General features: G+C 43.9%; 1 protein-coding gene across 4 annotated transcripts in view; it reads right to left on the reverse strand.

Annotated features, from left to right (window-relative positions):
* The window catches only part of ETV6 (ETS variant transcription factor 6), a 180,627-nt gene that overhangs the window by 125,987 nt on the left and 28,798 nt on the right, over positions 1-25,842 (reverse strand). Inside the window, exon 1 of one of the 4 annotated variants that reach the window (XM_030539432.1) lies at positions 8,971-9,000. The exons of the other annotated variants lie outside the window; for them this stretch is intronic. Within the exon in view, the coding sequence (XP_030395292.1) occupies positions 8,971-8,985 (15 nt within the window). The 5' untranslated portion in view covers positions 8,986-9,000. Of the gene's footprint in view, positions 1-8,970; positions 9,001-25,842 lie in introns of those variants that run through there. 4 annotated transcript variants of the gene reach the window in all.

Here is a 25,842-nt window from a genome sequence, read left to right on the forward strand (position 1 = left end):
ATTTTGCCTGCAGCCATAAACTCATGAGGAGGATGCACAGGTTGGCACAATTCCTGCTGTCTTGGCTTTTGGAAGGCTTCCCTTCAGCTCACAGTGAGCTAGGAAAGTTTCCAGGGAAACCTCATGCCGATTAAAATAAATTAAATCTTTAAATAAGACCCTTCAGGGATACCCTATCTCTGGGGTTTATTCCACTGTCCCCCTGTCTGTTAGGAGAGGGAACCCAGCAGTATTTGGACATCCAACCAAATATCAGGGATACATCTCTATTCAGGACAGCCCTTAAGCAGATGGTGAAGGCCCACTAGATTTAAACTTGTGCACATGTTTAAGTGCTCTACTAGGTAGGGATGGATTTAACCATGTGTTTAAGAGATTCCCGGAATCAGAACCTAGGACAGAATCCAGGCAACATTTGGTGCCCAGTTACTGGAACCTCCTTAAATCAAAGCAATAAGTGAGATAACTACAAGCTTTATCGATCACATCTGTGCTGCACAAGCATTCACACATCACTGACTAAACTCCCAAAGTAATGTCACAGCATGCACTGAGCTGAGCCTGAAAATCTTGGAAAATCCTCTGTTGACGGAATCTACCGTGGGTTGTTTGAAAGTTTTAGTCAGGAATATGGAGGGGAAGACCACAGGATACATCATAGGAGCTGGGGGGAGAAGAGGAGGTCAGGTTTGGGTGGGGAGGGGAGCAAAATTCAAGTACACTTTGTACACTTAACAAAAAATCTGAAATTTGGTGGAATTGCAAATAACAGCTTTTCGCAAGGTTCAAAACTCCTTACATTAGGCCCCCGTAGCCCCAGAAGTCACAGCCCTAGCCTGTAATGCTCTCCAACTTCCAGTTCCCACAAGGAAATGTAAAAGTCTAACAGTCCTATTTTTGTCCCTACACACCAAGTCCACCACAAGCTGCATGCACAAAAGTAGATATGTATTTTTGCAGAAGCGAAACACTCACCGAAGAAAATCTAGTACGCAAATGCAAAAGTAGCCTCAATCATAGGACAATCTGAAGAAGATGGAAATATGGCATTTTGCAACGGACTATTTTTAAATTGCTGAGACAAAGCCACACATGACCTGCCCAGAAGCTTTCAGGATAGCAAGATGGCTGACTTGGCTCAGCAGCCCTAGAAGGATATTTTAAAGGCCTGTATCCAAATCTCAGTCATTGCGTAAAAGGCCACTACTCTTCGACATGTAACAATATCACACAGTGCCAGGGCTTAGCTCCCAGCAGTGGAAGTATAATTCCAGTTATCCTAATTCCCTTTACCTGAAAATTCTAATTATCCAGATCTACAGTGTGTCCCTCATGTAGCTATATGTCACTTAATCATCCACTTATAACTCCTCAGTTAGCCTCTTAGCACCTGTTAGCACTAATCAATGGCATGCCATTTGGATAGCGGTAAATAAAGTAATTAATAATTCAGAAAAATTATTTTCACAGTGGTTTTTACACAATTTTGGTGTTTTAATAAACTTAAAGTTGTTTATTTTTATCCTTTAGCAAAGTATGAAGTATCAAAACTTCACCTCAAATAGAACTTCCATTTTACTGAATACCTGCTACTCCAAAAATTTTGGATGTCCCCCAGGCCATTTGAATAAGTGAGAGAGTACTGTGTCTGCTTGCCATCCAGTTTGCTGATCTCCATGTCACCCTCCGTGCCTGCCTCCCTGCTCTTCCTGTTAGACCAGTGGTTCTCAACCTATTTACCATTGCAGGATGCATATGCAGCTCTCTGTGGTATGTGTGCTGCATCCACACAGTTTATAGACTATCTGTATGGCCCTGAGGATGTCACATGGACTGCAGCTGTGTGCTGATTGGAACACAAGTGGCCCACAGGCTGGGGGTTGAGAACCACTGATCTAGACTTTCAAAGGGGTAAAATCTTTCTTCTTCTTTCCTGATGAGCTTATTTCACCAGTAGGTGGAGACACAGTAATATGGACTTAGATAGCTATCACTGGGAGGCCAATAAGGAGAAACAGAAGGTGTGAACTACCTACAAGGGACATTTGCTGTCACTGCCCTGTGAAGAACAGGACTTCAGACTCCTGGACTCTCACTCTGTCACCACTGACCTCACTCCATGGGCATGGAATGCTTAGTTGTGTGGCTGCAGTGCCGTCCTGGAGCGAGGCTACACAGGTGTTCCAGCTCGGCTCTTAGGTTGTGAGGAAGGAAAGTACCTCTGTCCTGCAACTGAGAAATCCCCTCAATTGGGGCGAGCAGGAATCTTTCCCAGGTAGGGTTGCCAACTTTCTACTCGCATGAAACCGAACACCTTTGCCTCACCACCTGCCCCCACTTCTCTGAGCCCCCACCCCTGCTCACTCCATCTCCCCACCCTCACTCACTTGCTCATTTTCATCAGGCTGGCTAAGGGGCTTGGGGTGCCAGCTCTGGGGTGGGGCCGGGGATGAGGAGTTCAGGGTGCAGGAGGGGCTCTGGGCTGGGGCACGGGGTTGGGGTGCAGGAGTTGGGGGGTTAAGAGCTCTGGCTGGGGGTGCAGGCTCTGGGGTGGGGCTGGGGATGAGGGGTTTGGAGTTCAGGATGGTGCTCCAGGCTGGGATTGAGGGGTTTGGAGGGTATATGGGAATCAGGGCTGGGGCAGGGGTTTGGGATGCGGAAGGGGATCTGGATGCAGGCTCCAGGCAGCGCTTACCTCAAGCAGCTCCCGGAGGCAGCAGCATGTCCCCAGTCCAGCTCCTATGTGGAGGCGTGGCCAGGCGGCTCTGTGCACTGCCCTGTCCACAGGTGGTTCCCAGCCAATGGGAGCTTCAGAACCAGGGCTTGGGGTAGGGGCAGCGTGCAGAGCCTCCTGGCTGCCCCTACATGTAGGAGCCAGAGGAGGCACATGCTGCTACTTCTGGGAGCCATGTGGAGCCATAGCTGGCAGAGAGCCTGCCTCAGCCCCGCTGTGCCACTGACTGGACTTTTAACGGCAGTGCTGACCGGAGTCGCCAAAGTCCCTTTTAGACCCAGTGTTCCAGTTGAAAACCGGACATCTAGCAACCCTATTCCCAGGTGAATGCCATCAGCTTCTGCAGAATCCAAGCTTTCATTTAAAAAAGAAAAATACATGGTAGCAAAAGTAAATGTTCCAAGTACAAACTGACTGGAACCAACGTAGTGATGTCTGCCTGAGTCTGAAGAGACAACCAGTGCTGCCACCTCTGTCAGCAGCCAAAGCTTAGGGGAAAGGTGTAGAGTTCTCTTGGGGGTGGGAATGGCAGTTGTTGCTTGGGTGGCTGCTGGGAGGAGTACATGCACTGGGAGGCCATCACATCCATCCCACAGAACAGGAGGCACTGAGTGAGGGGAGATGCTACCACCTGGGAAGGAAGTGCGGGGAGCAACCAAGCCCAGCAGAGGATGCTGCATGCGGTGAAGCCTCACCAATGCTACACTGGCAACCCGGCCGAGGATTAGTAAAGTGAACAGTATAAATAGGTTATTTGTTGACGGTGGAGCATATCCCGCATTCATTGACCTCTTTTGTGTGTGGTGCAGCACGACCTGATAGATTTCTGCATGGAGAGTGGCATTAATTGAAGACAGAGTTCAGCCAGCAAGAGACCAGGGACACTGGGCCCAAGCAGCAGAGATTACCTGAGTAGGGGGAGACTGTGCAGGAGCGGGCATGGCTCTAGGGGACCAGTGGATTTTAGCCTGGTGAGCAAGTGTAGGATTGGGTAACATTTTCCAAGCCCTGCCCCTGCACATGGGGTTTGATTCCATGTCCACTGAAGTCAACAGAATAACATCCATTGACTTCAATGGGCTTTGAATCAGGCTCATAGACCATGTTCTCTGACTACATGCAGGGAGGAAGATTAGGCCCTGCAACAAGGAAGCAGGAACTCTGCAGCACTGGAGGGCGAATTAAATCTCCCCCACCTCCCAATTTCTATCTCCTTGTTAATTTCCATGGTGGACTCATGTACATTTTTGATCCCATTACTGTAGCAAATCTACAGCAGCATAATCAGCATACTGCCAGTAATTAGAGAAATTAAAATAAACACAGCTCTCTGGAATGGACCTTATGCAAAGCAGCCCTGGGAAAAGATTAGCATCTCATTTCCTGAACACAGACAGCAGAGATTGTTTCAGTGACCTTAGTGATTTCATGGAGTTCAGTTCCTCCCTACCTCCTCCCTTTGGACTGAATCTGAATCTCCAAGCACTAGGACAAGAGAGCCCTGCCCTCACCTCTCATTCCCTGCTACAGTGATTTCCCAGGCAAATGAAAACCAGAGGTGCTGCAGTTCAACGCAGGAGGGGGTAAATGCTTTTCCCCAATGATTACAGCCACTGTTCTAATTATATTAAAATGCTACAGACAGCAATATTAATGCATTCAAGTGTTGTGAAAACGCAGCCAACGGAGGTCAATGATGTTGTCAAAAATGCCGTGATACGGTTGCATTATTGTCTGAGCACTGCAAAAATGGCTCAAATTAGCAAATACGAACTAAGACACTAAATAGCTAAAGCACACACACACACACAAATGTTGCTTCCCTCTGAGACTATTGCCAATATGTGGGAGAGAAGGACAGAGAAATACTGTGAGGGGAAAATACAAGGTAAAATTACAAGATATTATTGAGGCAAAGAGCTCAGTATAATTCAAAAAAGGTCATTTATATGAATAGCATGAGTATTATCTACAGATATGCTAACTATCCAGTGCAAAATTTCTAAGGGAGATAGGTCCAGAAAACTGTAGCTCTGCACCTTGTGCAAAGGGATGTACAAGACCACAGAATCAGAATGGTAGTATTTTACACCCATTTTGCACTGATGACTACACAAGGAAAAAGGTAGTTGTGAACAGGCCAAGTGGCCCTAATGTATCAAGGCAGAAGGTAACAGGATTCATCTGCCTGATGTTTAAAAGAAAAGTATGTAGTTTAGCGGTTGCCATATCAGTCCCAAGATATGAGAGAGACAAGGTGGGTGAGGTAATACCTTTTATTGAATCAACTTCTGCTGGTGACAGAGACAAGCTTAAAAAAGAAACTCTCTCTTCCCCCAGCTTCCTTCGATAGGCATGTAACTGCAAAATGTGTCCATTATTGGGCAGGGCAGGGGGAACAGAGGTTCTTGCACCTTCCTCTGAACCATTTGTTACCGGCTGCTGTCAGACAGGATGCTGAGGTAGGTGGACCACTGGTCTGATGCAGCATGGTCATTCCTATGTTCCTAAATACCCAATTCCTATAGTGTCCATAACACAACGTATCAAAAAAGGCTTCAGAGATAGATGCCTTGTTTACAATACAAATGCTTTGCCAGTACAGCTATGCCAGCACAGCCCCCTACTGTAGGCAGAGCTTATGTTGACAGAAGGCGTGTCGGCATAGCACACTGCCTCTCCAAACAACAGCAGCTAAGCCGACAGGAGCACTCTTCTGTCAGCACAGTTGCGTCAACACTGGGGGTTTTGCCAGCACAGCTATGTGTGGTTTTTTCACACTCCTGACTGTCATAGCTATGCCAGCAAACCCCTGCAGAATGGATGTGACCACAGATCATTAACTGTAATCTGGCGTGGGGGAAATGAAGGTTTTAAGGTGTAATCTACAGAGGGGGAAATGGCTCAGATGGTGGCAGAGAGAGAGGGCTGCACATAGAGAGGGCAGTACAGTAAAAGAACAGGCGTGGACAGCTGCAGGATGGAGAGAGATTTCTTAGTATTTTTTTCCTATCCTTGCTCTCTGCGAAGTGGAGGAACTACTGCCATAAGGTGATTATGCAATCTCGCCTGCATGCATGGAAATCACACCCTGAATGCCCATTAATGTTAATTGCAGTCATGTATACATGGTTTCACTGTAAAATTTCTGAAGGCCGTGAAACCGAGCTGCGAAGACAGAGAGAAGGATTGGCATCATAGTGTCTGAGGAGCTACACAAATCTCAAGCTAATGTGGGGCTGCACCCAACGACTCCTTCCCCACCATGTCACAAATGAGACAGCGGCACACAGTGGTTTCACTCTGCTACATTTCAATCTTCACTCCAGTACAAATATGCAATGTTACTGCATGCCCAAAGCATCCACAGGACTAACATCATAATTAGATTTCAGCAAGTGTTGGAGGGGCTCTCTTTACTTTTACTGGAGGGAGGAATAACTTCTTTGAAAAAAGTTAAGTTACAGTGCCGATTACTCCAGAGCAGGGGTCCACAAACGTTTTCATAGTGTGGCCCACATCTTAGACATTGTCATGTGGATATATCCCATCTTATTAGCAATCACATAATATCCGTGTGGCAGCTACAGCTATATCTTACATGGAAGAGTAATCTTAGGAAAGTATTTCATATGTTTTTAGCATCTTTTGATACTAACTAGCTGCTGGAAACCAAATGGAGAGCCAGAACAGGCTGAAATGCACCCCCTGAATTGCCACTAACCTAAGAAATTCTGAAATGTGGGACCCTTCTCAGTAGTGTTGAATGGCCACATTCTGATCTCAGTTATATCTGTGTGAATCTGGAGTAACTCCACTAAGGCAATGGAATTCCTCCAGATTAACACCAGTGGAAGTGAAATCTGAGCTTGGCCTACAGTCTTTGTTTCCTAGCAGAATCACCCAAATTGGCTCCTCACCCCATCTCCCCAAAATCTCTTAAGTTGGCTCTCAGGTTGATGAGCACATATATGCATATCTATTTGAAAACAACTTGCACCATGAAATACAGCAGTTATCTTTTGCAAAGTCTGGCACACCCAAAATTCAAAGTAAGTACCATAAGGAATTAAAGTAAAGCTGTTTATGGTCAGTCACACACAAATCCATCCCAGATCCAGACAACACGAGAAAAATAGTTGAACAGGCTCTTATGCCCTCCACAAAGGACAGCTAACACTCGCAACAGGCAATAAGAACACTGATAAGCAAGGGGGTTGAGGGTGGATATTTAGATGAACTTTTAAAACTAGGGAATCGAGCTGTGAGTGCCATTGTGGCATTTTCTTAAATAAAACAGGCCATAAATAGTGTGGTTGCCAAGTCTATGGATCCAGGTTTTACCCCATACTGGGATGCCATCTTTAAAAGTTTACCCTCCAGGAAAAAATGGCATTGACTTGCTGCTGTTACCTTGGCCATGACAATATTTTATGACTCTTTGGGCTCCAGCCATAAGTTTGCAGGATGAAGGACAGCCAACCAAAATTGAGACAGTCCTGGTAAAATCATGATGAACGGACCTATGCCTCGGGCCTAATCTCATACCCCCTGAGCTGCAAACACTGTGACGGTAACACACTCCATCACAAAGTGTGCTATGCATTCTTCAACAGCAACCCCTCTGATCAATTTTTTAAAATATCATAGAGACTTTCCAGAGGGAGTTGAATCTTGTCCTCCCCAGCTTGAAAGAGAATGGCTACGAGGCAAGGCATGAGAATGGATAGATCCATTTAGGTGTCCATGAGAGCTGAATAGACTAAATAAAGATAGACACACACATGCATATCCCATATCCACAAAGGTCTATCTCAAAATGCAATTATCCAAAACTTTCTTGATAAGCTAGTCCAGAAATGACATAGAAAATTGTTTGTTTGCCATCAGAAAACATCAGAAGGATTAGTAAGGTTACTTGCCCATCAGAAATCCCAGCAGAAGAAACTCCAAGGGAAGACTGTCCTAGCACTGACCTCCTCTACCATACAGAATCTATATGGAACATCAGTTATGGCCTCCCCTTCATGGTTAGCACTAATTAGCCATCTATCTCAACAAGAACAACGTGAGGGCAATGAGGCCTGAAAAAATTGTGAAGATAAGAGGAAATGAAGACAATTGGTGAGGTTTCACTTGGAATACTGCAGATGATATGATGGGCTCTTCATTCTGAGAAGGATAAAAAATAGAAGAGAAAATACAAAGAAAAGGACAAGCATCATAAAAGTCAGAAGGTCCTGTCTTGCAAGTAAAGATTAAAGGAACAACTAAAAAAAGAGAAATATGACAGATCTCTAGACATTGCCAAAAGCAAATAATAATAAAGGAGGGGAAAGACACATTGGAAGTTGATCTAGAATGTATTTGAAGAATGGCAAGTTTACATAAGAAAACAGGAAAAGTGCCCTAGTAGTAAGATACTGGAATAACAGAGGAAGAGCCACTGAGAGAGATCGAGGGACATCAAGGGAAGTGGCTAAAATATGATACACAGGAGGAACTGGCATGGGGTGATTTGTACTAGGCATAGGGAATACTGGCCTTGCTGATGTTCACAGGGTCCCTCCAGGCCTAACCTTTATTATTCTGTATCATATAAATAATCAGTTAATAATCTACTGCAATGAGAAAGCAATCGAGAAGTAAATTAATCCTTTCCAGATCAATGTATCAATAATTTGTAACTGTTTACTTTTTCTAAGTAATGTTAACAACTTGGACAAGAGCCTGAGACAAAGTAAAATCTTTATTTCCCATAACAGGTGGTTCCCTCCAGCTCAGGACTGTGGATCTTGGCAGGACATTAAGGATCTTCAAATATGTATGTTGTATGTTTACACAGGCGGTCGGGTCTGGCACAGAACTCCTGTTTTACAAGGAAAAAAGATTTTCTTTCTTCTGTCTTTGAAAAGAGGCTGATGCTTCCTTTCTATACAACCTTTCTAGCAGGTATATATGACAAAAGGAGAGCAGGAACTGAATTCAACAACCTGGTCTGTGCTTCAGGGATGTAAACATGGTCAAGAGATGACTCTTTATCCGATGCTTTCTCCTCCATTAATGCTGCATGTGCTAATAACTTGACCATTACTAGTAACAAATCTGCAGTGTTCCTGCCTGAAGCTAACAAGTAATGAACCGAGCAGGTTGAATATTTTGTTTTGTAAGGAAGATCACTATTAGCGATTGTTTCCCAATTGCTCTGAAAATGAGAGATGCCTTCCAGGTATTACCTGTCCATGTGACATGGTACATCCCACGCAGCCCTTATTCACTTTGGGAATTCCATGGGCACTCCCAGCCCTTGGAAATGGAAGAGGGGGAAAGTGGATCATCTTCTGTAATGTTGCAGAGCAGGTCTGAGCCAGGAAGCAGAGCAGAAGCTGCTATACAGAAAAGCAAATGAAAGAGTAGCGCTGCAGCAAGGGAAAAAATAGGAACAGTGAGAGGACAAAAGGAAAAGGATCATGTTAGAGCCAAAGGACTGAAGTCGGCATCAGGACATATGGTTCTATTCCTGTCTCTGCCACTCACTCACAGGGACACCTTGGTCAACTCACTTCACCATTCTGTGCCTCAATTCCCTCATCTGTAAAATGAGGATAATAAGTAATGTGCCCAAGGAAGGCTGCAAAAGAGCTTAGAGTGATTTGAGATAATTGCATGAACAAGTACAAAGTATCCATTTAACTATTCTCCTTCTCTCCTACTTTTTCCTGTACACTTGGATTTCATTGCCCTGATTTTTTTATTGCTTCTTTTCCCTTTCTGTTTTTAATTCCCCAAGTTATTGGTATTTTGTTCTGTAGATGTGCTGTGACTTTGCCCCTGGCAAAAAAGAAGCTCTGAAGTTTCACTCTGCTTGTCCTGTGCTCATTTTGACAAGTGGGCACTCCAGGATCACAGTGAATCCGAAACCATGGAAAGAGCCCACCATTTTGGACAATAAGACCTCCTGCTGGATGGAAGTTTTGCCTCATAAATGCAGTTATCCTTCACAAGCTTGGGAGCCAGGAATTGAAACCAGATTGCCTGAATCCCACTCCAGTGCTTTACCACAAGGCTATCTTTCCTCCCTATCCAACTGATCACAAATTAAAGCTGGGTGGCTGTTGTTCTGGAAACCAAAGGATGAAATAGGAGGGAAAAGCTGAATTTAACAAATAAAATTAATCAAGATGGATGACAAGTACATGCAATCTAAAGGTCTTAGTGGGTGGCTTGTCATTTTGCATTTTTAATGCCTATTTTAAATGATTGTTCTTATGATGTACATACAACACCCCAGAACGCTATGGCGAGTAGGCACATTAGAAATAAAGAGTATTATGTAATTGACTCAAATCATTGGAGAGACAACAGAGCAGCAGGATTTGCCTGCAGACTACAGGTATGTCTACTCTGCAATGAAATACCCACAACTGGCGCATGTCAGCTGACTCAGGCTCACAGGGGTTTCAGAGACCATGCTCCCACCCAAGCCCAACATCTACACATCAATTTTACAGCCCTGCATCCCGAGCTCTGTGAGCCTGAGTCAGCTGACACAGGCCAGGCAAGGGTGTTTTATTAACGTGTAAGCATACCCTCACCCCAGCAGCCAATCCCATTCCTCAGATTGTGCTGCATTCGGCTCTCTCTAGGACCCAGCAGCCCTGCTTCTATACTGTCTGGGCTGCCTGCAGAGTGGTTCCCCCCAGGCAGTGTGAGGCCCTACACGGCTGCCTATTCTGCCTATGCCTAAGGATGGCCCTGCCCTCAACACTGTGTAGAGTGCTATGGTCAAGTTACAGAATCCTCTCCCTTCCCAGCTGTAGGAGCCAGGATGGACATACTACAATGCTCCCCAGAGTGATGTGATTGCAGAAATCTAGTTATAAAGGCGTTTTTCTTTACATGACTAAACTGTGGTAGCAAAACTGCTTTAAAAACCAGCATAGCGTTCTGCTAGTGTAGACAGAGGGGGCATCGATCAAAGCAACCAAATCAAGCAGGGGCTGTTTAATACATAAACTGAGCTGACCTGTTAGACTTTCACAGGAGGTAAAAAAGAAAACCTTACAAAATATCCCCTTTTCCCCCCACAACCAACAGTTACTGGGACAAGTGAAAACGGGAACATTACCAATTTTCAGAGACACATGGTAGATCTAGCAGGCATCAGATTATCTCTTGCAACTCCATGGCCTGCCATGTGGCACTGCTTACACTTAGTGGTCTGAAGTTCTCACTATGTGCATATTAGTTGGATTTTTTGTTGTTTTTTTTTGAAGCTGGCAACAAAGGCACATGAGTTCTCCTAGCATGAGTCCTGTCTGAACAGGACTCGCCAAACTGGTTGTGTGATTTTATGCTGCTTTCTTTCCACAGAGCCCTTCAAAATGCCAGAATAACAGCAAGTAAATAAGAAATAAAGTTTAGTGGTAGAGTTCCAAAGATCAGCAGTGGGAATACACAACCAAAAATAACTAGAACCTCCCCAACATTTTGCAAATATCCAAGGACAAGAGATTATTTAATATAATTATTTGCTTTAATTTATATTAATTATTTGCATCATGGGAGCACCTAGAGGCCCCAGCAAAGGCCAGGGTTGCATTGTGCAAACACACAGCGAATGACATTCCCTGTCTCAAACTGCTTACAATCTAAATAGATACGGCAGGCAAAGGACAGGAGTGGAAACAGAGGCACAGAGAGAAAGTGACTTGCCCAAGGTCATACAGGTCAGTGGCAGAGCCATAAAACAGAATGTAGGTCTCCTGACCCTCAGGATGTGTCTACACTACGAGCTAAGGGTGTGGTGCTGTAGCATAGCCACAGTAGCACAGGCAGTGCCAGGAGACACACAGGCTAGCTGCCTTGAGTACTTACCCACAGGGTTGAGGCAGGTTTGTACTTGAGGCAGCTAACCATGCCGTTGCTGCCACTGCTCATGGCTACACTGCTATTTTTAGTGCATTAGCTCAGATAAGGACTTGCAGGAGTATGTCTCCATGAGCAGGGAATCACATCCCTAGCTTGTAGTGTAAACCTAGTTCTAGTTCCCTCTACACTAGACCATGCTGCCTTCTCTATGCACACAGACATGAAATAACACATGACCAAGACCATGCTTCTATATCTGGATATGTTTGCATTGCTTCCAGTGCCAAAATAATACCTAAACAGTTACATAGCTCTGCACATTTTCAAAGCAGTGCACAAACAATCACTGATCAATCACAACTGACCACCCACAAACCTATTATTAGGACTCTGAGAAAAGTGGAACTGGTCAAAACTTTTGCAGCCGCATGCTCTTCCATTGGAAAATGCTGTTTTGTCAGAACAGAAATTTTCGGGGGGAGGGGGTCAAAACAAAGCATTTTGATAATATCCTTCCATTCTGTTTCAAAGTGTTTGGAATACAACGGGATGATTTTTTATTTTCAAATAATGTTTGGTTTTGAAATTTATTTTATATTATTTTAAAAAATCAAAAATCGTAAGGGTGAAAATGAGGCAAAATGTTTCAACTGAGCCGAAACAACATTTTTGAAAACATTTCATCTTGTGGGAAATTTCAGCTTTTTTTCTGAGGCAGATTGATTTTTTCCCCCCTTCAAGATGATGGAATTTCTAATGGAATGGAAATTCCAATTCCCAATCATCTCTGAAAAAGTTTAAGGAAATGAACACACCTAAATGTATCAAACTATCCACCCTACCCATAGGGCAGTGGGTACCCACAATTTACTCAAGTGCTGTTATCTATGCTGGCATCAATAGCACACCTTCCCCTTGAATACTCAGGCCCATCAATCAGTTCTCTAGCTGGTAGGACAGGGGTCGGCAACCTTTCAGAAGTGGTGTGCCAAGTCTTCATTTATTCCCTGTAATTTAAGGTTTCATGTGCCAGTAATACATTTTACATTTACAGGGGCCAGTGGATGGAACCCCAGACTGGCAGCAGGCTGAGTGGGGCCGGCGGCCGGGCCAGGCCGGCAGCAGGCTGAGCCACTCAGCCCACTGCCAGTGTAGGGCTCCGTCCGCCGGCCCCTGCCAGCCGGGATCCCCGCCGCCAGCCCCACTCAGCCCACTGCTGGCACCAGGGTTCCGTCCATCCAGGCAGGCCAGGCTGAGCGGGGCTGGCGGACGGAACCCCACGCCAGCAGCAGAGTGCCACTGAAAATCAGCTCATGTGCCGCCTTTGGCACACATGCCATAGGTTGCTGACCCCTGTGGTAGGAGCACCCAAAATACTCACAGGCCATCACAGAGATGGCTCAGTGTTTCAGGAAGTAGCCTACATATTAGGCTATGCAGGAACTGCCACAGTAAATGTTCATTTTCATCAGGTTGTATAACCAAGGATCAGATAAAACCCTCAGTAAATGGGCAAAGTACAAGCTTATAGCTGCTCCTCGTGGGCCACTTTGAACTGACACACCTGCTTCTTTAGCAATAGTTTTTTTTCCCAAAGATTTGGACTTTACCTACCTCAGCAGGGCGGGGTAATAATGTTTATATAGAGTCTGTCAGCTGGAAAGACCCCAAGGTGCTTTACAGGCTATGCTCCAGTCCTTACACACAATTGCACGACGGCAACCATGGACATGTGGTGAATATTGGGACAGCTCACAGTCATATAAACACAAGGATAAATATTTTCTGGACCGGAGTCTTGGATATGCCAAACAGTGAACCCCTGTACTCACTTTGGTGAACAGTTATTCACTCAAGTAATCCCATTTGTGTCAATAGTACTCACTTAAGTAAGTGCTCATCAGTGAGAATAAAGTAGGGCTGCTAACATCATATTTCAAAAATGAACTATTTTCTTAACAGCTCCACCCCACCCTTCCTCCAGATATTATCATTTATTAATAAATAATATAATGCAGCAGCCCCTACATTCCCTCAGGGTTTTTTTTTATGCACTCTGCAACTCACAATCTTGTTGTACAGAGATGAACAAGTAAGGGATGTTCCTTGTAATAAGGGACAGTTGGCAACCCTAGAATAAAGGGTTCACAATCTGAGCCTCTGTGAATAATGGTTGGGCTTTAAGAGCATAATTCTCCTAACCAACTTACACAAACCTCTCCTCCCCATTCTGGATATTTAGAGCCTCTTCTGCACTAGTTTAATATGCAGACATTCCACTGATGGGAGTGGAGGTGCCTAGGAGAATATGCAATAAAAATTTGCAGTGTGGATCAGAGAGAATTACTTACACACACACACAATCACTTAGAGATGGTGATATCTGTGATCGGTTGCACTCATCATATCATGCACCAATGACCACGGCTCCTCATCTGCCTGCTGCCTACTAATCCATCTCCACAATTAAATAGACTGCCTAGGGAGGTCATGGAAGCTCCTTCAATGGAGGTTTTCAAAAGGAGGCTGGATAGACATTTGTCTTGGATGGTTTAGACCCAACAAATCCTGCATCTTGGCAGGGGATTAAACTAGATGACCCTTGCGGTCCCTTCTAACCCTATGCCTCTATGATTTTAACACTACAAACCTCTGAGTGGCTTCCAAGTAGCTATCATTTTTTGAAAGGTTTCCTTTTAGCCCCACCGAAATTTAGAACTTCCCTCCATAAAATTACACTGTTCTAAGGCCCAGGATGGGATAAGTCCTTTTCCAGTGACAGGTCTAAGATCAGATATAGCAGAACCTCAGTTATGAACACCTCGGGAATGGAGGTTGTTCGTAACTCTGAAATGTTCATAACTCAACAAAATGTTATGGTTGTTCTTTCAAAAGTTTACAGCTGAACACTGACTTAATACAGCTTTGAAACTTTACTATGTAGAAGAAAAATGTTGCTTTTAACCATCTTAATTTAAATGAAACAAGCACAGAAACTGCTTACCTTGTCAACTCTTTTTTTAAACTTTCCTTTATTTTTGGTGGTTTACGTTTACCACAATATTGTACAGTATTACTTTTCTATATTTTGATCTTTTCTGTCTCTGCTGCTGCCTGATTGTGTACTTCTGGTTCCAAATGAAGTGCGTGGCTGACCAGTCAGTTCATAAATCTGGTGTTCGTAACTCTGAGGTTCCACTGCATCTCACAGTCTAATCTATCTATCTTTATGTGCATGCACACACACACACGCGTGCATGCACACACACACACAGATATTATATACACAGCTATATACAAAACAAATACATTGATAATTTTAGTTAAAAGGACTGCCTGACGCACGGTGATCAGGAAGCCATGCTGAAAGGTATGTGAAAACTCCTCTTATTAGTCGCGTTTTCTCAGGGTATGTCTTCACTACCAGTCGGATCACGGCTCCCGTAAATGTAGTTAACATTCTTTGGGGAGGCTGTGGTCCTACACTGACAGAAAAACTCCTTCTGTCAGCATAGGCTGTGTCTACACTACAGGCTACACCGACATAGCTATGCTGGTATAGTCTCCATAGCGCAGGCATACTGCTAGGATGCTGGGGGCAAGTAATGGGGAGGGGGAAATGGGCACACAGAGCCCCAGGCATAGCCAGATAATGGAGGATCCTGACAGCGGTGGGAAGGGAGGGCAGAGAGCGCCCCTAGCATGAAGGAGGTCATGGGAGGCACTGCAGGGAGTTCCTGGCAGGATGGGAGGGTGGCACACAGGGAGTTTAGGAAGCCAAGTGGGGGAAGCAGGGAGAATGGAGGGATGCAAGGAGCCCCTGCTGTGTGCGATACACTTGGCCTCCACATGCAACAAAGTGAGCAACCATCTCATTTTAACTTTGAAAAGCCTGTAAAACAACAGCCTTATAATTTATTCATTTATTTGCATTTGGTTCTCATCGTGGGATCACAAAGCCTTAAGCACAGCAGGAGGGCTTAAAAATGAATGAGGGTAAACTACAAATGTTTGTGTCCTGGAGCAAACATATGTGCAGTGTCTACACTAGCACAAACAGTCATGTTAGGGTACATCTACACTACAGGATAAATTTGAATTAGCTTAAACCGATTTTATAAAACAGATATTATAAAGTCGATTGTGTGCGTCCACACTAGGCACATTAATTCGGTGGTGTACGTCCGTGGTCCGAGGCTAGCGTCGATTTCTGGAGCGGTGCACTGTGGGTAGATACTGTAAAAGAATGAGGCCAATAATGTCGATTTGCGTCCACACTAACCCTAAATCGATATAGTAATATCGATTTTAGCGTTACTCCTCTCGTTTTGTAGGAGTACAGAAATCGATTTAAAGAGCCCTTTAAATCGCTATAAAGAGCAGTGTAGTGTGGATGGGTGCAGTGTTAAATCGATTTAACGCTGTTAAAATCGGTTTAACAGCGTAGTGTGGACCAGGCCTTAGTTAAGTGGCAATCAATTAATTCAAGTTACTACAGGTCAGCTGCAACTCCAAACATCCCATTGGATTCTACCAAATAAAGCCCACATTTTTCTGTTCATTGTTCTGGACATGTGGGGCACTTCAAAATATGAGAAGGAATACAGTCTTTTAAAGGATTTGAGTCTATTTTTTCCAGCAAAATTAGTCACTCAAATGAAGGCAATCATAAGTCCAGGGTCCGGAGACTCTCTTTTCAGCCAGTGGTTCCATTAATGCCAGTTTCTTCTGAACCCGTATTTAAACAAGGATTCCCCCAGTCCTTCAATCCATTGCCCAACCATCGTCATCCTTCTAACTGGTCCAAGGCACATATTCTGACACCCTTGCTAATCAGGAGTAGCCCTATTGAAACCAATCACCATGAGTAAGGTTGGCAAAATTCTTCCCTGTTTGTGTGATGCATGAGGCCTTGTTAAAGGATTTCTACCCTTCCATCAAACTGGGAGGAGGAAATCTGACAATCTCATATTTACTTTAGGGTTTGACTGGACTAGAGTTTGTGGTCCCGTAGTAAATATAATTAACTGATTGCCAATTAACTCAAATTAACTAACACGACTGTTCATGCTAGTGTAGCTACTCCACACAAACATTGTGTTCCAGGACACAAACATTTGTAATTTACCCTAGGGGATACTCTAGTGGATGGGGCTTCAGCCATAAAATAAACCACAAGTGTGTGCGCCTAAACCAAATGTTGGAGAGTGTCTGGAGTAGCATTTATAACCATGTTAATTAATTGACTATCAAGTTACTTTGGTTAAAACGGGATCTCAAACTCTTATGAGACACTTAGGGTAAATCTAAATTAGGACAAAAGAGCGCTTTAAAAATATGATAGTTAATACAGTTTAGCTAACACGCTTTAAAACCCTGGCCTAGACAGGGCAAGGAGTACTTTAACACGTGCTAGCTGATCATGGTGAACACATTTTAAAATAAAAACCTGTTTTCCTACTTTAGATATATACCCTCAGAGGGTATGTCTACACGGCAGTTGGGAGCGTGCTCCCCTTCCTAGACAGACAGACACACACTAGCTCTGTGTGAGCTAGTGCACTGAAAATAGCAGTGTGGATGTAGCAGCCCCGGCGGCAGCATGGGTTAGCCACCTGAGTATGGAACCCAAGGGGTTGGGGAAGTTTGTACTTGAGTAGCTAGCCTGCGCCACAACATGCACACTGCTATTTTTAGTGCACTAGCTCATGCAAAGCTAACATGTCAGTCCACGTGGGCTGGGAGGTTCATTCCCAGCTGCACTGAAGACATACCTAGTGTTCTTAAAGAACCTGACAGCTCACTTGTGTATCTAGTTAGCTCATTAATGCCAATCAGATAATTAAAGAGGCAAGTACTCAGATTCCCACCCACCATTCAAGTCACAGATGTACAGGGACAGCATGAAAACAAGATCTTTGTTTACTTAGGGCAGTGGTGTAAAAACAATGGCTGCATTGGCAACTTACAAGGGGCCAGAATGCCAGGCCTAATTTGCATATCTTTACATAAATTTACATGTGTGACTTTACCAGGGACACACACACACATTACTTTTATTTGCACTATTGGTGTATACGGTGCTTTGCAAAAAGCACATAGAAAGCCAACATAAGCCCTGAAGGCTGAGAACATGCATTAGTGCCGATATGGGCACTGCTTTTCTTGTTCTCCAGGTTTAAGTCTGAGATGGTCACCTCTCTGCTCTAGAGATGAGTCCCAACCAAAATGAGAGCTGAAGCTCTGGAAAAGTTCAGCTCCAGATACAAAGTTTGTGTTTGGCTCAGCCCTAGCTTGTTCAACTACACAAATGAGTACCTCTAAAGACACTTGTATAAAGAGCCGTCCCCTTATGTCCCTGAGTAGCTCCCACTCACCAAGCACATAGGATCTGATCCAAAGCCCATTGAAGTCAATGGAAAACCTTACAGAAATTAATTCTTAGGTTGACTTTCATTGTTAGCAATTCAGTTCATTTCCCTCACCTTTGTAGATCCCTCAGTTCTAGCTGAACTTTAGCCTGTTTCTTCAGGTTCGACTGAAAATAGATCTGTGAACAACCTGAACGTGGTTTGTCCCTTTGAAAGTGCTCGAACCATAGACCAAACGAGCCTTGAATACTCTTAATCTCGTCACCGTAGGGACAATTACTCAGGACTTCTCTTCATAGAGAGCTGCTGTTGAAATTTCCGTGCTGTTCTGTGCAGTGGGTTAAGATTTCAGGTGGAGTGGAAGCAGATGGACTCTTAAGACACAGAAATCCTGTTTGCATGCAAACACCTCCCATCATTAAAAAATGAGGGAAGAGAAGTCTAGTAAACATTATGCCTATGCACAATTTTCTCTATTAAAAAATGCTTCCCATGGTTTCCCAGGAAGAACTAGCAGGTCTTTGGAAGAAATATTGCCAAGTATTTCTTTTAAAGCAGTGACAGCTGCTTCAGTGTCACCGCACAAACATCTGGGTCATAGAGCTCTTAATGAATTTTCAGAGACACGGCAGTTTCAGAACAGGGCAAAACTGTGGCACAAGAGAAGGACTCAGGGCAGGCCTATTGTTAGAAGATGAGTTGTAGCTAGCTCTCTTCAGAGTGAGTTGGGAGAAAGGGAGAGGGAGAGAGAGAGAATGAGCCTGTCTCCAGTGTGGTTGTTCCACAAACGCCCATGCTCATTAGTCAATCCTATCTCGATTCCTGTGCAATGTCTTTCCTAGTGAAACATGAAATCAGCAGGAAACAGAGGTGGTTTATGGACTGCTCGTTGCTGAAAGCAACCTTCTCATTCTAAACAGCAGTTAAATTCAGTATAAAATAAAGGATCTGAAGCAAGAAGCAACTTGCACTCTCAGAACGACACATCCTTTGCTCCCAGTTCTCTCTCCCCTTTTGCACAGCAGAATTATTTTCCTACTAGTGGGATGAAAATTTAGCTGAACAGATGTTGCAGGGTTCAGGATAGAGGGTGAATTAACATTAGCAGTCAGAGCACATGTGTAATAGCTGCAGAGATGGGGGAGCCTGGTTTTGAACAGAGGACCTCCTGGCCTCAAAGCAGTAACTTTGCTCAATTGAGCTAAGAAAACAATTGTCACAGGTCAGCTTGAGCGATGCTGGGATGAGAAAATATATCAAGGCAATGAATTATCTGCTGATTAAAGTTGCCCTGGGATAATTTCAATTACCTCCAGGTCTAGAAACCCAGTCTGCTTTTACAGAATCAGATGCTTTCAACTCTGTAAACCAGGAGTCTGTACTCCTGTAAACGACGTGCAGAACTAGGGGGCCTTGCTGATGCAATGAGTTAACACACTGGCCTCCCAGTTCTGGAGACTCAGGCCAGAAGAAAAATGTTTTCTCCTAGTCCTCACTTATCCACACACAAAAGACACTATGCAGTTTGGCACAATGCAGCATAACCGGCAGTCTCTGTCCTAGAGAAGCCAAATGACTGGAAGAACAGGATGTGCTGCAGGTCAGGATGCAGTGTATTGTACCGCACTGGTAAAGCTACCTGGCAGCTGCAAGTCATTGACAGAGCTGTAAAGTGGGAAGCTTGGGCCACAGTTGCTCTCATTACGCCTGAAGTGTTTTTAGCCAGTACTACCAGCCTCCCACTTTCGTTTTCTCACAAAGATAATTGAAATGAGAGCTTAATGCAAAACATCCCTTTTACCTCAGTTAAGTTTATGGCACTTTTGGACAGATTTTAAGCACAAATGCAACCAGTCACAAAATACCTCCCTCTTATACAGCACATTTAATCCATAGATCGCAAAGCATTTTGCAACCGGTAAGTATCATTATCCTTATTTTAAAAATGGAGAAACCGAGGTACAGAGTTGTAAAGTGACTTGCCCAAAGTCACCCAACAGGCCAGTGGCAGAGCTGGGGGAAAAAACATGTCCCAGACCAGTGCTCTGTGGACTAAGTCACGCTGTTCTGAAATAAAAACATGGTAATGTTGTGCTCATTTAAAATGACACACCTAAGTAGTCAATATATTCGTTTGGATCCTGATACTTCAGCTGCTATCAGTGGACACAGCAAGCTGAACTTCCTGCAAGATTTCAGGAAAAAATTAGGCAGAGGCAAACCATAAAAAGTCTTCAATGTTTGAAAAATAAGGTTGGACAGGCAGGCTACAAAAATGGGATACCCAGTTCATCACCAGCACAGCTCTGCAGATAGAAGCTATTGTGTCAACATGGCTCAGGCATTTTTTTTGTTCCATTGTCATTTAACTTTATTTGGAGGATTTCAGGTTGAGGCCATGGCAAAACTAGCTCTGTGGAAGTCCCAGTTCCCCAAAGTTTGGGATTGCTGGGATCCAGATAGTGGTCTGGGCCCCTCCATGCTGGTAAAGCAAATCATATTACAGATGGGGCCAGGATCTTTAAAGCCTCGTCTACACTGGCAAAAATGGGACCTGCAATTTACTGACATAGCAGGTTCACTGAAGGTACCAAAGGTAGAAGCTGTGGTGTAGATGCAGCTCAGGCATTTCTATCACCATGTCATCTAACCCTGCTCAGAGTGGTTTTGGGTCAGGCTTTGATAGAGCTATGTTAGAATGTGGCTTACTTGGCAAGTGAGTTTGACCTGCTCACATTTAAACACTATTTTGAAACGTGTTTATGGGGCCTAATTTAAAAGTATATGAGCATTCAGGCAAGGGATCACTGGGTGGAATTATAAATTAAAGGCACCACCACCATTTAGTTCTTTTGGGCCAAATTCTTAACAAGACAATAGGAATGAACAGGAAGTTTTCAAGATGGTGGAAGGTTAGCAATAGGGTTTCCGAAGGAACCATACTGGACCCAGTGTCATTTAATATATTTAATCTGGAAATGAGGGTGAACAATGAGGGGGCAAAATCTTCAGAGGACACAAAATATTTAAGGTTAGTCAGGAATAAAGAATGTAGAGAACTTCAGATGGACCTAGCCAGAATAATAGCACTTGAACAGAAGCATGATGGCACATGAACTACAACGCTGACAAAAGCTAGGCACTGCACTTCGGAAGGAGTAACCTGAACTAATGTTACACAGTGCTGGACTTTAAATTAGCTATAAGACCTCTGGAAAATGACCTTAACATCACTGTAGACAAGCCAATGAAAACCGACAAGACTGTGGTTAGTTCTGGTCACTCTAGCTCCAAAAAAGAAATAGCAGATCTAGTAGGGTCCAGAGATAGGTGAAGGAAACAGAGACTTCTGTATGAGGAGAGGTAGGAAAAAAATGGGACTGTCTAGTTCTGAAGAAAAGAACAGGAGATGTGATAGAGGTATAGAAAATAATGAATGGTTTAGGGATGGTAAATCTGCCCCTCCTATGTACCTACTTGTATAATGCAGGCTCCCCTGAATGCAGCAGAAACAGTGAAAGTTACAAGTAAAAAATGTAATGAAGAAAATGATTACAAAGCTACAGGGTGGGATAGTCAAAGAAGCCTAAGGGAATGCATGACTCCTATTGAATTTCAGGGAAGTCTGAAAATCACAGCCTCAGGGTTCACTCAAAGCCTGTTCATAGGACATAGAACATAAGAACGGCCATACTGGGTCACACCCAAGGTCCATCTACTCCACTATCCTGTCTTCTGACAGTGGCCAATGTCAGATGCCCCAGAAGAAATGAACATATAATCATCAAGTGAACCTTTTCCTGTCTCTCATTCCTGGCTTCTGACAAACAGAGGCTAGGGACACCATCCCTTTCCACCCTGGCTAATAGCCATTGATGGACCTATCCTTCACGAATTTATCTATTTCTTATTTGAACCCTGTTATAGTCTTGGCCTTCACAACATCTTCTGGCAAAGAGTTCCACAGGTTGGCTGTGCGTTGTGTGAAGAAATACTTCCTTTTGTTTGTTTTAACCCTGCTGCCTATTAATTTCATTTGATGGCCTCTAATTCTTGTGTTATAAGAAGCAGTAAATAACACTTCCTTATTTACTTTCTCCACACCAGTCATGATTTTATAGGCCTCAATCATAACCCCCCTTGGTCGTCTCTTTTCCAAGCTGAAAAGTCCCAGTCTTATTAATCTCTCCTCATCCAGCAGCTGTTACATACCCCTAATCATTTTTATTGCCCTATGAACATGCAAACTTTCATGACGATTAGACCTAATTTACTGTGTTTTGCTGCTTCTGTGATAGTGTGAGGAGGAGATGGTGCTAATGAAACCTTTTCCTGTAGCTGCCTTATAAATGTCTCCACAAATAGGGCAGCTATCAAAATGTGAGACTGGGAAGGTCTGCCCTAGGATCACAGAAATATTTCCAGTGCTTAGAATTGGCTGGGCAGTATCCCAAAATCCCCACCAACTTCATCTCTTAAAAGAGAGCAATCCTTGCACTCTTGCTCACATGGAGCCCCATTCCTGCAATCAGATCCATGGGAGTGGATCCCTGAACACTTGCAGTCCCACTGAAGTCAGCAAGGCACAGTGGTCCACCTACACAGATCTGATTGGAGGATCAGGGTATTGGCTTGAGTCCATACTATGGGCTTGTCTATACTGGAGTTTTTAGTGCTATAGACTCATAGACTCATAGACTCTAGGACTGGAAGGGACCTCGAGAGGTCATCAAGTCCAGTCCCCTGCCCTCATGGCAGGACCAAATACTGTCTAGACCATCCCTAATAGATATTTATCTAACCTACTCTTAAATATCTCCAGAGATGGAGATTCCACAACTTCCCTAGGCAATCTATTCCAGTTTTTAACTACCCTGACAGTTAGGAACTTTTTCCTAATGTCCAACCTAAATCTCCCTTGCTGCAGTTTAAGCCTATTGCCTCTTGTTCTATCATCGGAGGCTAAGGTGAACAAGTTTTCTCCCTCCTCCTGATGACACCCTTTTAGAGACCTGAAAACTGCTATCATGTCCCCTCTCAGTCTTCTCTTTTCCAAACTAAACAAACCCAATTCTTTCAGCCTTCCTTCATAGGTCATGTTCTCAAGACCTTTAATCATTCTTGTTACTCTTTGCTGGACCCTCTCCAATTTCTCCACATCTTTCTTGAAATGCGGTGCCCAGAACTGGACACAATACTCCAGTTGAGGCCTAACCAGTGCAGAGTAAAGCGGAAGAATGACTTCTCATGTCTTGTTTACAAGACACCTGTTAATGCATGCCAGAATCACGTTTGCTTTTTTTGCAACAGTATCACACTGTTGACTCATATTAAGCTTGTGGTCCACTGTGACCCCTAGATCTCTTTCTGCCATACTCCTTCCTAGACAGTCTCTTCCCATTCTGTATGTGTGAAACTGATTGTTCCTTCCTAAGTGGAGCACTTTGCATTTATCTTTATTGAACTTCATCCTGTTTACCTCAGACCATTTCTCCAATTTGTTCAGATCATTTTGAATTTTGATCCTGTCCTCCAAAGCAGTTGCAATCCCTCCCAGTTTGGTATTGTCCGCAAACTTAATAAGCATACTTTCTATGCCAACATCTAAATCGTTGATGAAGATATTGAACAGAGCTGATCCCAAAACAGACCCCTGCGGAACCCCACTTGTTATACCTTTCCAGCAGGATTGGGAGCCATTAATAACTACTCTCTGAGTACGGTTATCCAGCCAGTTATGCACCCACCTTATAGTAGCCCCATCTAAATTGTACTTTCCTAGTTTATCTATAAGAATATCATGCGAGACCGTATCAAATGCCTTCCTAAAGTCTAGGTATATCATATCCACCGCTTCTCCCTTATCCACAAGGCTCGTTATCCTATCAAAGATTGCTATCAGATTAGTTTGACACGATTTGTTCTTTACAAATCCATGCTGGCTATTCCCTATCACCTTACCACCTTCCAAGTGTTTGCAGATGATTTCTTTAATTACTTGCTCCATTATCTTCCCTGGCACAGAAGTTAAACTCACTGGTCTGTAGTTTCCTGGGTTGTTTTTATTTCCCTTTTTATAGATGGGCACTATATTTGCCCTTTTCCAGTCTTCTGGAATCTCCCCCGTCTCCCATGATTTCCCAAAGATAATAGCTAGAGGCTCAGATACCTCCTCTATTAACTCCTTGAGTATTCTAGGATGCATTTCATCAGGCCCTGGTGACTTGCAGGCATCTAACTTTTCTAAGTGATTTTTTACTTGCTCTTTTTTTATTTTATCTTCTAAACCTACCCTCTTCCCGTAAGCATTCACTATATTGGACATTCCTTCAGACTTCTCAGTGAAGACCGAAACAAAGAAGTCATTAAGCATCTCTGCCATTTCCAAGTCTCCCATTACTCTTTCCCCCTGCTCACTGAGCAGTGGGCCTACCCTGTCCTTGGTCTTCCTCTTGCTTCTAATGTATTGATAAAAAGTCTTCTTGTTTCCCTTTACTCCCATAGCTAGTTTGAGCTCATTTTGTGCCTTTGCCTTTCTAATCTTGCCTCTGCATTCCTGTGTTATTTGCCTATATTCATCCTTTGTAATCTGACCTAGTTTCCATTTTTTATATGACGCCTTTTTATTTTGTAGGTCACGCAAGATCTCGTGGTTAAGCCAAGGTGGTCTTTTGCCACATTTTCTATCTTTCCTAACCATCGGAATAGCTTGCTTTTGGGCCCTTAATAGCGTCCCTTTGAAAAACTGCCAACTCTCCTCAGTTGTTTTTCCCCTCAGTCTTGATTCCCATGGGACCTTACCTATCAGCTCTCTGAGCTTACCAAAATCCGCCTTCATGAAATCCATTGTCTCTATTTTGCTGTACTCCCTTCTACCCTTCCTTAGAATTGCAAACTCTATGATTTCATGATCACTTTCACCCAAGCTTCCTTCTACTTTCAAATTCTCAACGAGTTCCTCCCTATTTGTTAAAATTGAGTCTAGAACAGCTTCCCCCCAGTACCTTTTTCAACTTTCTGAAATAAAAAGTTGTCTGCAATGCAGTCCAGGAACTTATTGGATAGTTTGTGCCCCGCGGTGTTATTTTCCCAATATATATCTGGATAGTTGAAGTCCCCCATCACCATCAAATCTTGGGCTTTGGGTGATTTTGTTAGCTGTTTGAAAAAAGCCTCATCCACCTCCTCCACCTGATTAGGTGGCCTGTAGTAGACTCCCAGCATGACATCACCCGTGTTTTTTACCCCTTTTAGCCTAACCCAGAGACTCTCAACACTTCCGTCTCCTATGTCCATCTCCACCTCAGTCCAAGTGTGTACATTTTTAATATATAAGGCAACACCTCCTCCCTTTTTCCCCTGTCTATCCTTCCTGAGCAAACTATACCCATCCACACCAACATTCCAGTCGTGTGTATTATCCCACCAAGTTTCAGTAATGCCAACAATGTCATAGTTGTATTTATTTATTAGCACTTCCAGTTCTTCTTGCTTATTATCCATACTTCTTGCATTTGTATATAGGCATCTAAGATACTGGTTTGATCTTTTCTCCCAGCTTTGCTCTGACCCTCCTTTCTCTCTGCCATTATAGCCCATGCTCCCTCCTGTTTCCAACCCATCTCCCAGGTCTTGTTCCCCACTTACCTGTGGGGTTTGCTTACCTGTCCCCGTCGAACCTAGTTTAAAGCCCTCCTTACTAGGTTACTACGGGTAGCTACGATGACGAAATTGCACTGCGGTAAAACCCTAAAGCAGACAAGCTGCACTCAGGGCCGGCTCCAGGCAGCACAGCAGGCAGATGCTTGGGGCAGCCAATAGAAAGGGGTGGCACATCCGGCTCTTTGGTGGCAATTCAGCGGCGGG

Source organism: Gopherus evgoodei, chromosome 1, assembly GCF_007399415.2.
Source record: "Gopherus evgoodei ecotype Sinaloan lineage chromosome 1, rGopEvg1_v1.p, whole genome shotgun sequence".
NCBI lineage: Eukaryota > Metazoa > Chordata > Testudines > Testudinidae > Gopherus > Gopherus evgoodei.